This window comes from Carassius carassius, chromosome 10, assembly GCF_963082965.1.
Source record: "Carassius carassius chromosome 10, fCarCar2.1, whole genome shotgun sequence".
NCBI lineage: Eukaryota > Metazoa > Chordata > Actinopteri > Cypriniformes > Cyprinidae > Carassius > Carassius carassius.
In genome coordinates this window covers 8,763,884-8,778,803 of record NC_081764.1, presented here as the reverse complement: position 1 = coordinate 8,778,803, position 14,920 = coordinate 8,763,884, and the positions used below count along the sequence as shown (strand labels likewise).

General features: G+C 37.5%; 1 protein-coding gene across 2 annotated transcripts in view; it reads left to right on the top strand.

Moving 5' to 3' along the window:
• Window positions 1-14,920, top strand: part of LOC132151686 (SLIT-ROBO Rho GTPase-activating protein 3-like) — an 82,276-nt gene that overhangs the window by 54,491 nt on the left and 12,865 nt on the right. Inside the window, exons 6-14 of one of the 2 annotated variants that reach the window (XM_059559979.1) lie at window positions 690-818; window positions 3,440-3,661; window positions 4,489-4,590; window positions 6,642-6,839; window positions 7,394-7,478; window positions 9,885-9,912; window positions 11,786-11,888; window positions 13,356-13,416; window positions 14,161-14,238. In XM_059559979.1, the coding sequence (XP_059415962.1) occupies window positions 690-818; window positions 3,440-3,661; window positions 4,489-4,590; window positions 6,642-6,839; window positions 7,394-7,478; window positions 9,885-9,912; window positions 11,786-11,888; window positions 13,356-13,416; window positions 14,161-14,238 (1,006 nt within the window). Of the gene's footprint in view, window positions 1-689; window positions 819-3,439; window positions 3,662-4,488; window positions 4,591-6,641; window positions 6,840-7,393; window positions 7,479-9,884; window positions 9,913-11,785; window positions 11,889-12,407; window positions 12,439-13,355; window positions 13,417-14,160; window positions 14,239-14,920 lie in introns of both variants that reach the window. The other variant, XM_059559980.1, reaches the window with a different exon arrangement.

Sequence of the window (14,920 nt, the reverse complement as noted above, 5' to 3'; positions counted from 1 at the left end):
GAAAGCCACTCAGCCTCACACTATTTATAACCATGGTAGCCATAGATGCTCTGTGTTTCTCTCTGCAGCCTGACCTGATTCTGCAGGCTAGCAGACTACAACGTGATCTTAGCACACCTGTATGTATATGTAGCAGTCAGCTGTTATTAATGATACTAGAGCAGCTGTCTGCTTTGAGTGCTCAAGCTTTTTGATGAAAAATTCAGCAGGACCCAGCTGGAGAACACAAGCAGATGAGACTCGGTCTCTGTGTCTTGTTTCAATTCACAGGGAACTCTCATATGATGTATTTTTTTATTCATGCTCCCCGAATTAAATTTTTTTAACTGATCCATTTGTTGTTCTGTGCAATTTAATATATTTAAAAGTTGCAGATTGCTTATTCACAGCTTTTAACTACTGTATATGGAACACCCCCCCCCCCCCCCCCCATTTTTTAAAGGAATTATTCAAGTGTAGTTTGAGTTATGATCTCTGTACACTCCAGATATATATTATATGTTATGTCTTTGAATAAACCATGTAATAATAATTTTGTTGATAGTAGAGAGTGGGGTTAGTTTCCCCTTTGGTCATGTGAAAATACATTTTGAATTTCCAGTTATATTCCAATAATAGATTGGAATATTAAATCAGTTAATATTTATTATATTAACTGATTTCTTCTCCATTTTGTTTCCCTTTTCCAGAGGCAAGCCAAGTACTCTGAGAACAAACTGAAATGCACTAAAGCCCGCAACGACTATTTATTAAACCTGGCAGCCACCAACGCCGTTGTGGCAAAATACTACATCCACGATGTTTCAGATATGATTGAAGTGAGTATGCAAAATGAGGCAACTGTTTATTTGTGTGTATCACCTGGGATGTAAACAGTTCAACTAATGAGGGCTCTGCTCCATCTGTTTCTCTTTGCATTGTGGGTGAGGTGTCTCCTTGTTAATATGGTTTGCCTGATTTCTTTTCTCTAAATGTTTGCTTTGCATTTGCTAGAATGTCATTTTTAGTGAATTGGATATGTGTTCTGATTGTATTCCCCTCTCCCTCTGGTATTTGTGTTTTTATGGAATTGTTAATCACCATTACTGTTACCTTCTAATCTGTTTTGCAGCTTCATTCGGCTTCACAAAAGAATATTAAAACTGTTATTCTGCCAAACCAGAATGATTTTTGTCAGAATTACTAGCTTAATTGCACATAAACATTTTAATGCAGTTAATTTACCAAATATTGTGGCATATACAGCAACAGGCTGTCAGTCGCATTGGTATCATCCTATCAAAAATCAGCTTAGACTGATGTAAAGTATACTGAAATATTTCCCCGGCTGGCTCGTCTTTGCTGTCTCTGTCATGTTAGCATTTGCACACACACTGTAGATAAACCGAACCTCTGTGATTTCTGCTGAGAGATGCAAAGAGTGTCACATTGATGACCATCAGTATGCCCTGATATCATGAAGCAATTTAAGAAAACATAAAACCACACACACACACACACTGGTACTTCCTGATAACAGCAAAAATGCAAAGAGGAAACATAAGCTATTATAGATAACTTTTAAGCCAAGATTTATTGTTCTATGCAAACTACTGCAGTCACATAATGTTTGTAAATCGTAAATTTTGTTAGGAAAAGTTAGCAGACAATAAACCTTTAAGCTTTTTCTATACTGTTCTATACTGTTTATTTTATAGAGATGTAAATCCCTAAGACAGTTAAGAGGTTTAAGTTGGAAGAACTCTTCGAAGGGCTCTCATTTAGGTTGTTGCCATAGGTTTACCTATAAACCACTAATCGGTAGAATCCACCCAACCTAAACTTACAAAAACTCCCACACCCACCATTGGGTATATTGAAATTCATGTGGTACTTGTGGTCTGCCATGGTGAATTACAGTAATATGCCAAGTTACCTTGTACCAGAAAGCTGTTCCAAAAAATCAGAAGTGCCACAACCCATGGTACTGGTGCTTCAAAGAAACCAGGAGGGCTTTACATTTACTCTGTTTAAAGGAATAGTTCAACCCAAATGTGTTCTGTTATCATTTATCATCACTTACCCTGTCATCATATTGTTTCTTTGGTGAACACAGAGAATATATTTTAAGTCATTGGGTCCAAAACTACACTAAACCCTACTGACTTTCGTTGGACCCAAAAAAGTCTCCTTTTGTGTACAACAGAAGAAAGAAATTGTATGTGTTTATTTGTTTGTTTATTGCTTTTGATATGTTTGGTTCTTGTGATGAGGGGGGCGGGGCCGAGAGCCGCGGGAACGGAGCGAGGCCGGTGGAGTAATTGATGATGAGCGACACCTGAACCACTCACCACAGTTCTGTTCTTGTTTTGTTTTGGTTTGTTAGGTTTTTTTGTTTTGTTTTGTTTTGTTTTTCTCTTTTGAACATCCCATTTTGGTCATTTCCAAATCTACAACCCTATACAGTTAAAAACAGTTAGATAGACACGTAAAATATGTCTCCAGATGTAACAAAGGCATACATTACCTTTTACTTTTAGAGTGCAGGGTCAGAAGTAGAGCAGGTACAGTATGGTATGTTTTTTTTTCCACAGAGACTGACAGGGAACCGAAGGTAAACAATTTGGTCATGGCAACCCTTGCTAACCCCAATATACAGTAGACGTTAAGCAGTGGTTTTATGCTTTAGATTGAATTTGTCTTAGGGCAAATAGTGGTTTCAGTATTACTGACAGACACATTAAATAACTTCAAATAGTATGGATCTTCTTCTAATGATCTACAATTATTAGAAAATGCCGAGAATTTAAACCAGTGCTGTTATTGGGCCAAGAATGTATAAATACAGAATCTAAACTTGGTGATATTACTGTGCTACATTGTCACCAATGTGCACCTCCTCTCCTGTGGCTTAGTAATGTTAAATAAATTGTCCCACAGGCTCTAACTGTCTAGTGCTTGCACTCAAACCCTTTAAAGCATAATATATGGATTTACAGTCCAATAGAGCGATAACTGCCTAATCACAATGACTCATAGAGGTTTAAAGTTTCCCTCAAGCTAATTTAAACTTGCTCCACATTGCTAAAAGAGGTTAGTCGCACATTTGTTGCACGTTTAAACTAATTAGCTAGGATATCCCTCTGTGCCTGTTCTTCTAATTATAGATACTGACGATCTTGATTCACCACAGGATGAAATTCACTCATTTAGATCATGTCATTTGAATGACTCTACGATCCATGGAGACATAGGAGATGCTACCTGGCGTACTTTTTGTCCTGTTAGAGTGAAATGTGAAATCTCATGACTGATAAAAATAGGCATCACCATGGAAACATCTTGACAAATTTATACTGACATTGCAGGAAGAAAGATTGGATTGGTATTCATCTAAATGTCATTCAGGTTTGCTGTGAGATATTTTGTCTCTCATCCTTAATTTTTCTTCTTTCCACAGTGCTGTGACCTCGGATATCATGCTAGCTTGGCACGCACATTAAGGACATATCTGTCTGCTGAGTATAACCTGGAGACCTCACGCCATGAGGGTCTGGACATCATTGAGAACGCTGTGGACAACCTGGACCCTCGCAGTGACAAGCACAAAATCATGGACATGTACAATCAGGTCTTTTGCCCACCCATGCGCTTTGAGTTTCTGCCGCACATGGGAGATGAGGTATTAAGCCTATAACTTACCTAATAATATCTTATTAATGGAACAGTTCAACCAGAAATGAAATTCTGTTATTATTTACTCACCCTCAAGTCACTCCAAACTGTATGACTTTCTCATGTGGAACACAGAAGTTAATTTTTAAAAAGTTATCCTGGTCACTGGTATCCTGGTTTTCAGTGTAATTAAATGTAATCCAAAAAAATACAGAAAAACTTCAATTTAAGTGGTCCATATCATTTATTGCAAGTTATACATTAACTTTGTGTATAAAACATAAAATCATTATTGGGTTTGGAGAGACATGAGCTGGAAGCAATGACAGTACTAAATGTTTACTGAAAATCTCAGCGATGTCGAATCATGAATTAGCATTGGGGGCAATGTATTACAAGTAACGTGAGTTTCATAATTAGAATACTTTTTCCAAGTAACTAGTAAAGTAATGCATTGCTATGACATCTACAAGAAAATATCTGAGTTACTCTTTCATATAAATAATGCAAGTTACTTTGTATTCCCATTATTCAGTGACATCTCTCTCGTTCCTGTGTTAAGAAAAAATGGGAATGAGGTGCAGAGGCACTTCCTTCAGGCTGAGGCCTTTACAGTTGCCAAGAATATAAATTTTGGGATTTTTGTTATTAAAAATAAATAAGCAAATTCAGCTCAGGTGATGAAAATTAACACAAAACTTACGTAAAGCATTAGTTTACATAAACATATATATAAGTAATGAACACAATATGGCAATTCCTTACTTTTAAAAGTAACTTTCCCCAACAATGATTATGACAGAGATAAATTTGTTTTGTTTTTGTGCATCTCAGGTGTGCCAGGTGAGCGCTCAGCAGCCCGTCCAGACTGAACTTCTGATGCGTTACCACCAGCTGCAGTCCCGCTTGGCCACGCTCAAGATTGAGAATGAGGAGGTAAGAATGATCACAGTTACTACATGCAACATTTTATCAAGGACATTATCATGGTAACCACCTCTCAGTAATAATTATTTAGTCTCAGCCTCAGACGCCACATCCAAAGACCATTCACTGACTTTGATTTATAATGCATAGTAAAATAATCGCTAGCTTCAATCTGATTGGCTGGTTTTATCCTATTTCCAAAAAGTCTGAGTGTGCTGGTCTTTATCAGTGTGCTGAGAAACAAAGTTACGCTAAGGTAACTTTACCGATATGGCACCAGGCAACCACACTGAACACTTCAATGGAAGATCTAGTTGTTTGATTCACAGTTTTTGTGGTTCAATGTTCAGACCTTGTTAGAGCGCAGCTGTATAATCCACTTTATTCTTAAAGTTATAGTTTGTTTCAGACTTAAACCAAACATACAAAATAACTAGTTTTACTAGATTTACAGTGTAAATCTGATGACCCTGTCTAAATGGGCAGCTCTTTGCTACAACAAACTACAAAGTGGACCCATGAGGTGGACCGATAAGATCAAACTAATGAAATTCAAACCCTATTTATTTTCTTAAATTGTCTTGATTCATCAGTTCATGACACATTAATAACATTTTTGTGAATTTTTTGGGCACAAAAAAAAAGAGTTTTTGTTGTCATTGCAGCAAATTTATATGACCAACCTGAAACCGTTGCGAAATCTGTGTGGGGAAATCCTTCTCACACACACTAAATTCCTGATTGCATGGATTCTTATTGAAGTGACTGGAATTTGCTCGTAAAAATGTGTGTAACAATGGTAAAGGTGATTTCACCTTTATTCTGAAGATAAAAAAACAAGGCTTTTAAAAGCAGGGTTTAGAAAAGTCCTGTTGATTTTAACATCAGATCTGTATGCTATATAGATCCCGCTGTTGCAACCACATGCTTTGCCAACTGTTCAGTTTTATTAACACCTGCTCAGTGTAAAGATTCATCAGATTCTTTAGTGTGAGTCATCCCTCTGCAGAGAGCCCAACTGCCTCTCTCACACGAGTCTTTAGGACTCAAAGAGCCCTCGGCTTTACTCACATATTTTGTTTTTACCATTTTTAAAGCACTCCCGAGAATACTTGAGACTAGCACTCAAACTCATTGCAATTTAGTCCATCTTTCCTGGGAATTGAGAGTGTATTTTTATCATTCTCATCTGTTAATGGTGTGTTTCTTTTGGGATGGAATGGTTTTCTCCATGTTTGGTCTTCGGAGGGGGTAATTCTTAGTATTGGGAGAGCCAAGCTCAACTCAGCCGCATTACCAACCAACTAATTGTATGCAGGTGCTAATGGACTTTGTAATAACTCCTGTCTGTGTGTATTGATGATTTCATCTTGCCCTTATCACTTTGTGTCTCATAACCAGCTAGTAATTGATGATTTTATGTCATATAGGAAATATGCCACATTAATCTGTGAGTGCCTGTGGCCAATTTACACACCATTCACTACAGCATTCAGACAATCCTTCATTTCATACATTGGTGTGAGTGATCTTTGGTCCCAGAGTCAAATGTAGAGATGTTTATGAAGTTTTAGAGCTGCATACAGCACTACAGTATATATGCAAATGTCACTTGTGGTTTGGATGCATTGGTTGTCTTCAAAATAGGTTCAGATCTTTGCTTTATTGCTCTACCTGCATAAACATTCAAGTAAGCAGCAACAACATATGTATCATAGTGACAAATTTAAAGCTCATTTTGCAATGTTTTTTTCTTCCAGTGATTTGTTTTCTGAACTAGTGTACTGCACAAACACTTTTATTTTACAGTTTAATAATTTTTTAATGTTTAATAAGTCTCAGTATTCTTAAGCTCATATTGTGGGGTTGAATATATCAAAGAGGCATGTGCCTGTTGTTGCAAGCCTCTTATTGCAAACAATAAGAATTTTTGAATAAAAGTTCTTTCAATTTTACTGACCCCAGACTTTGTACAGCAGTGTAAATCTTTAAACCTTATATTCCCTAAGCTCATGCTCATCTCTCCTTCACCTTACTGAGCCACTGCTATGTTTAATTAGGTGCGCAAGACCCTGGATGCCACCATGCAGACTTTACAAGACATGCTGACAGTGGAGGACTTTGATGTATCAGATGCCTTCCAGCACAGCCGGTCCACGGAGTCCATCAAATCCGTGGCTTCCGAGAGTTACATGAGCAAGTTAAACATTGCTAAGAGACGCGCCAATCAACAGGAGACAGAAGTCTTCTACTTCACTGTGAGTTGTCTTATTTTCTCAGGCCATAAGCACTGGGACCACAATTATGGATGATTTTATATGACATATAGTGGTATATACAATTAATTGTGAGTAATCGGCATGTGTATTTAATTCAGTTTTTATTTGATTGACACTCCAAATTATTGGTTATTTTGGACATAATATGGCAAACCCTGATATCTTCCATTTATAATACTTTAAGATAAAGATGAAGTCCAGGTCTTCAGGATCTCTGGACTATCAGTAGATCTTTTAATACATGGTTCTTATCAAAATCGTCTTTGCAAAGACTGAGATGAAAGTCTACTTGGCCTGTCCTATCTATCTGTCCAAACTCAGTCATCACACATGGATTCGCAAAGCCTTCGTGACAAGACCCATGCCTCACCAATGAGACAGAAATTAAATCCTCCTATTGGAACAGATTGAATTTGTGGTGTCCAAAGGACATGGAAATCAGTTTTTTGTTGCCCAGAGCACACATCACTCCCCTGTTTTAGTCACATCCTATTAAAATCATTAGCTCACTGACGCCTTCATCTGTGTTGCAGAAATTCAAGGAGTACCTGAACGGCAGTAACCTCATCATTAAGCTGCAGGCCAAGCAGGACCTGCTGAAACAGACTCTGGGGGAAGGTGAGTCTGTTTATTTAATAAGGAAATGCTCAGCTGCAGCTAACCCTCTGGCATCTAATTCCAACTTTGGTCACTGCTGGATATAAAATTGAAAGTTGTAGCTTCATAGTGAACTCAAATAGTTTGCAATATGAATATATCTAAACTAACTAGACAAGATATACAGAAGTGAGGACCAAAAGATTAAGACCACTAGTGAACACTCTTCTGTTTTGTGTCTGCTCGTCTCATTATAAAGTTGGCAGAACTACCATGAACTCCACAAGTTTGTGTAGAGCTGATGGACATGATCTCCAGCAAGATTTCAGATGATTCAAAATGCATCTTGTGCAAGAACTTCATTTGTACCAATGTTTTAATATGGTCAGTGTCTCCAATTTGATTATATAATTGATTCAATATATATAATTAATTTAAAAAAATTCCAGACTGTCATGGAAGAATGACATAAAATAAAGAAAACATTCATATTATTCTCTATTGACACAGCTAATACTGCTAATAAAATTTCCACATTTAAGATTTTGTAGAATTACTAGATAATCCCAAAGTCTTTCTTCAGGCAAATAATCATGTTTCAGTCAAAGACTTTTTGAAGCAAATGCCTAAAGAAAGTTGTTATCTAAAGACTGGCAAGTTATGAAACTGTTTTGGGGTATAAATAATTATTTTAAGTTAAAATTAAAGTGTGAACACGCTTCTTCCTCCTTGTTATTAACAACTGAGGGACACAGATGTCCCTAGATATTTAGTTGAAAATTACCTTGAATATTCCTTTAAGTATAAGCCCTATTGTTGTCAGATGATTATAAAGACCCTGTTTTCATGGCCACATTTTCCATAATGTCTCTTGTCACTTCGGTTATGGGCAGTTTACGCCCAATCAATCAGCTAGTGGCACCAGCAGGGGTATTTGGGCAGCTGCCTGTGCAGCAGCTCATAATCTAATGACGGCACACTGTGGGACACCCCAGCTGAGTTCCTCCATCCACGTATATGATCACTGACCAGCCCTGCCCTCATCCCCTCACCAGACTGTGTACTCAATTACATTCACCTCATTGGCTGATTAAAACAAGACTCTTGAGGCTAGCCAAGGTGTGTGCTTTAGTGCATATACACGAGTCTGTCACGTATGGTTGCTGCAGGTACTGTCCATGTTTTAAAATGATTCACCTAATTGATCCTCAATCCATTAAGCCAATTAGCTCTAGTTCTCTCCATTAATGTTATCAACGGTTGCCATGGTGGCTTAAATGCTGATGCTTATTTAAATGAGTGATGTGGAAAATTAAACTTTCTCAATTTGCAAATGTTCTGTGTGTAAACCAGATCCTCACAAACGACTATCCAGAAACGTGGTTTTTTTTTCTCTTCAGCTGGCACGACAAAAGCCTTTCAGTTTTTGAAATATTTTTAGAAGGCATAGCAAAGGCACATGAGAACCACTCCATTTGATATGCAGATTTAGTAAAATGAAATGATTTGAGGCCCACTTCACATCTCTAAATACACATGTAGAAACATTAGTGGTTCCATCTCATTACATGGTGATTCAGAATTGGAAAAACTTGGTCTGCATAATGGGCAGGTGCTCTAGAGATGTGTAATTTGAGGACTTGTTTGTCATTTCTTCCCACTTTTTCAATTAAAATTAAGTTATCTTTTTTATTGGATTAGTTTAGTATAATAAAGCATGGTACACTTTAAAAAAAGTTGTGGACTTAAAATCACTATTATCATTAGATTTCAACAATAACTTGTTGACATGAATGATCCTCATGAATGTGCTTTTACTTTTTAAAGTAGTCAGGTTTTACAAGTTAAAATTGAGAAAATAATTAAAAAAAATTTTCCCTGTATATATGTATTTTTATTGTTTATTGGAAAAATTGGTAGTTGATGCATTCTTGCATTATAATGTTTCTTTTTGACCTTCCTGTGTGTTTTTTTTTTTTTTTTGGTTTGTGGGCATTTATATTTTTTCATTGTTTGTATCATGGAGATACCAGGGAACCCTTTTTAATGCACTGGACATTGGGACAAAAGACCTAATGAGGCGACACAGACATCGCTCAGCGTCACCAGTGTGAAATTAATCCCTTGATGCACACCCACTATTACACACCCTCATACCCACAAATACAAACACACACACTCACTCATTTAGCCACCTTTAGTTCCCTTCTGTGGCCGTCTGACACCCTGCAGGGCCCTTTCCGAGGTTTCTACGGTGACCAGTGCTTCTCTTTGTCTCAAGCGCTGTGTGGCTGCTCACCCATTCATCTCGTCTTCAGTAGTGCTGGCCACTCTCACGATAGCCTGACAGAGCTTGAGAACCCAGTGCATGAAACCATGCTAATCATGACATTTCTGACTCCTCCCTCTTTCCACTCTTTTTTTTAGGAGAAAGAGCCGAATGTGGAACTACTAGGTAAGAGATTCCCATTTTTAAAAACAAATAAAGTTTTTATCTGGCATCTGTGGTTCTGTGAAGAACCTTTACCATCCATGGAACATTTGCATTGCACAAAAGGTTCTTTACAGAGGAAAATGATTTTTTAGATTATTAAAATGATCTTCATACTAAGAAAAAAAGTTCTTTTCAGAACTATTTACTCGATGGTTCCTCTGTGGCATCATTGTGAAAATCCATTTTGGAACCTTCATTGTTAAGGTCGTATATAGTTTTGAAAACACCGCTTTAAAACCTTTATTTTTAAGAGTGAAGATATACTCTTTTACCTCAATTGTTGTTTAATTAGTCTCTGTTAAGCCATGGGTCATTAAAGTCTGTTTTATAACATCCATAACCATTATTCATTATCCATATCTATGATTATTGTTTTTTTTTAATAGAAAAAGTTATCACAATCACAAATCTTTGTATAACGCTATACAAACTTCATAATCTTTGGGAAGAAGGAGGCGGGAACCGGCAGACAATCAAAATGAATTTAATAATAAAATAAATACAAAACAGCGCGACAGCCCCTCGCGGACGACTGTTGCGCAGAAACAAAATCAAGACACAAAATAAAACCCAGGCCTGGTCCTCTCTCGTCCTTCACTGTCGTTGCTCCTGTTTTATATCCTTCCATCCCCTTTGTGGGACTCTTGTGGGTGTGGGCATTCTCGTTTCCCATTCGTTCTCGATGCAGCTCGAGTTCCTGAAGAGGAACGTCTAAGGTTACGTATGTAACCCTGGTTCCTCGAAGGAAAGAGACGCTGCATCGCAGTGCCACACTTCCGGCATCTCTGGCCGGCGCTTGCTTCATCCTTTGAGGCTGATTACCGGCTTCCTGGTCTCTGACGTCACCCGCCTATGACGTCTCGCCCTTCCATTGGACTGATTATACACGTTATTCAGAGATGTCACGCTGGATGCGTTCCCCATTCGTTCTCAACGCAGCATCTCGTTCCTTCGAGAACCAGGGTTACATACGTAACCTTAGACGTTTTTTGACTTTGCATGGCAGTCAAAAGTGGTACCTGTCCTCAAGCTGCCCCTGGCAGGGGCTCAACTCATGCTGGGTTATCCAGAATGTCCTCTGACAGTTGGAGAATGCTGAGAATAGAGCCTTCATGGTAAACTAATGCAGACCTCTTCTACCAGTGTTGCCATTGATAATCATATGCCCTTTATTTAAAATATCAAATGAAACAGCTCCACAAATACAGCTGCAAATGCTTGACCAACACATATGTTGGTACTCTGACATATCAAATTATGCTTGCATAGCTAGAAGCATTTTCATTCACATACTTGCATGAACTATGTTTTAGGTCCAATTAATAAAGTGCAAAATATCTGTACTTAAGCATGCATACATTCTCAGTTTCATTGACATCCATCTCTGTTAATGAATAATCACATAAGCAAATATAAACAACAGCTTGAGCTTGTGCCCTCAGGTTTACAACCAAAGTACAGAGACATGTCATGTTTGACTTTGATTGCATTTACCGGTCTGTCAAAACTGCAATTATGTTTCCAAAGCCAAATGTTTCCATAAGGGCCTGATTCAGTGCTCCTATAGGGAATAAAAACTCCCTGCAGTTGTTGTCAGTTAAATTGAGGTCAAAAGCATTAGGATATAATTACGATCTTTTAAAGAACAACAATTAAAGCCTGTTGCTTATTTAAACTCTTCATTATTAGCCGTTTCCTCCGCTGAAACATAAGTAAGAGTCAAATAGTTGGGAAAGGGTTTGGCTATTTAAGTTTTAAGGTTTTTGATATAACATGTCATTCAGAGGGTGTTTTGTGTGTGTTTTTGTTCCATCTATCCATCTCCATTCCTCAGACCCCCAACCCTTCCCCCGAAACCACAGAAATTGCGGAAACCAAGGCCTCGTTCCACCTATAACCATAAGCTGTTTAACGGCAATATGGAGAGTTTCATTAAGGTACCCACTGACTTTGGTGCTAACAGCGCCCCGTGGTGGGCTGGAGGGAAGGCTGAAGCTCCGTCTTTTTTTTTTTTTTGCACTGACTCATGTGCTCACACCCTCTATTTGCTTCTGTTAATTTCCCTTCTTTCGCCAGTTGGCGATGATGCAGATGATAAGGGTGGCAGCTGATGCCCTCCTGTCTAAATTCAGACTCAGCAGGGCCCATTAGTTTTTAAGGAACTGCCTTAATGCTTAATTTACACAGTTATGTGGTCAGTTACCATTTAGATTTAAAGTATTTAGTTTAAAAAGATATAAATAGAAGAGAAAATTAGCCAAAGGGTATCACGTTCTTCACATGCCTACCTTTACTGCATCTCAAGCCATCCCAGCAGCTGCCCTAATGCTGTTCCACCCAGTCACCACGACGACACTGTCGTCTCCATGGCGATCCTGTCATTCCCTTCCTCTCTAACTGTTATTTTCTCACCTCTTTCACTCCTCTGATCTGCTCTACGCTGCTTTGTGTCTTAGGGGAAGACGGAATGCTCGTACCCGCAATCAGGTACTGTAGAATAGGGCCATGCATGGAATGTCTTTACCTTTCAGATAAGGCTGTAATACATCTGCTTAGACAAATGACATGTCATTGCTGCTTTCTACAACAGTTTCCACTTTCTGTAGCGTCCTTCAGATGAGTTGCTGTTAGCAGCCTTTGCTATTGTGTTATGCCCTTGAGGACAGACATGCTTAATGCTTCGCTTTATTTTCTACTAAAACAATGAAAAAATACTTTTTCATTTTTTTGTTTTATGTATATATTACCTATTTTTAAAGCATTTAGAAAGTATTTTACCTATTTAAAGGTGCTCCAAGCATTTTTTCCTGTTAAAATGTTTTGCATCTAATGTCTGTTTAGATTCATAACTAAACCATCTTTAAATTGGCATCTAATGATACACAAATGTGTTAAAACAGTTTTAGTACAATAAAATTTAAATAATTTTTACTCACATGAAGTAAAACTCCAGCATAGCAGTAGCCTAGAAAAAGCATTCTATGATTCTATGAATTCATATTCCATTAGAAAACATGTCCAATAGGATAGATTATAGTGATAAAGCAGGTCGTTTTTAGCTGGTCATGTGATCTCAGCTCCACGTTACATATAACAGGTTTTTTAGGAGTGTACATAATATTAGACATGATTGCATACTATTTTATAATTTTATGCCACTTTTAGTGCTTTTTGTTTACTTTTTAATCAGGGAAAATGAGCAGGTGCACCTTTAAAAGGAATCATTTATTCAACCCTTGTGATGTTCCAAACTTGTATGAAAAATGTTCTTGTTTTTGTCCTTACAATGAAAGTTGTTTAGGTCCAATTTTGTAAAATTAAAAATGTTTTTTTTTTACTATCCCTTTAAATCACAGCCACAGCTTTAAAACCGATGCCATTTTGTGATTATTGTTGTCTTTCAGGATTCTGGTCAACCCATTCCTCTGGTGGTGGAGAGCTGTATACGTTACATTAATCTATATGGTGAGCAGTTCAAGGAAAGGTCACTAATTAATTGCAGAAAAACACGCTGACTCGGGAGCTTCTGGAAACCATCAGAGAGCTCTCCAAAAACAACACATCCCTTTATTATTCAGAGAGTGCTTAACATTCTCAACCAGAGTGAGACACAGATGCTAATTAGAATAAGGACACGTGTTGTAAGTTTTAGTGATCCCGTGATACTTTGGAAATAGTTCCATATAAAGACCATCTGTCAGGGTGAAGCTGAAGTTAGTGAATTTAGAGAATGACATCAGTTTGGCTGCTAAGTATTCAGTGGTTTGCTGATTTATTATTCCGCAGGAGACTATACATTTTTATAGATTTCAAGGCAGAAAATAATAATGCTATATGGAGAGTTTCATTAAAGTACCCACTGACTTTTGTGCTACCAGCGCCCCCTGGTGGGCTGGAGGGAAGGCTGAAGCTCCGTCTTTTGGCTATAAATTCTATTCTCTCTGCTTGCTCAAATGTTGTTAACAGGAACCTAATCTATTCTTTCTTTGAGATTATTGCTTTAAGATCCCAGGCATTCCCTCAGGATCCAGTGAAATCTCAAAAAATGATTGGAACTTCTTTAGCAACTCATAAAAAAATATAATAAATTAAGGACCCCTTAGAGGGAAATGTTGCATTTCCTCATGTGTTCATCTTGTTTTTAGCTGCAAATAATGCGATATCATGACAAGTTTTTGACTCATGTTTCTTTGTATTTTCCTGTGCCAGGGCTGCAACAACAAGGCATATTTCGAGTTCCTGGATCCCAGGTGGAAGTCAACGATATAAAAAATTCATTTGAAAGAGGTTAGGCCCCTAGAGATGAACTGTCTTTATTTTTCAGTTATTTTGGTTTATGTACTTTACAAACTGTGAATACTTTTCTTCCGCACATCAGTGTAAACAATATAAGAAAATAAAGTTTGGTAGCAGGATTTCGATTCACAAAAGCTTTCCTGTGAAACAAATTGATTCAACATTTAGGTCATGTTTGCAGATACAAACAATCATCTTGCCTGGTTTTGATATTGAAAAATGATGTATCAAATGATATAAGCCATTTCTAAGACTATTCCATTGTCCAAATCATTTCATTTGCACTGAAATTCCATGTACTACCTAGAAATTCCCAGAACAAAAAAAGAAAATAAGAGTATAATAATGATAACAGAAAATAGTACAGTAAATTGAAATGGTAAATTCTGAAAATAATACAAAGATAGGACATTCAGAATAACTGGTCAGATAATCTTTTAGTGTCTCAGTTCATCAGATATGGAGGACAAGTGCAAATTTCAGCTAAAAGAGAGGTGCAATATAAACAAAACACATGCTTGTAAAGCTTAGGGAACTAAGGAGCAGAAAGAGACTTAATTTGTTATTACTTGTTATTGTGTGTGTGTGTGTGTGTGTGTGTGTGTGTGTGTGTGTGTGTGTGTGTGTGTGTGTGTGTGTGTGTGTGTGTGTGTGTGTGTGTGTGTGTGCGTGT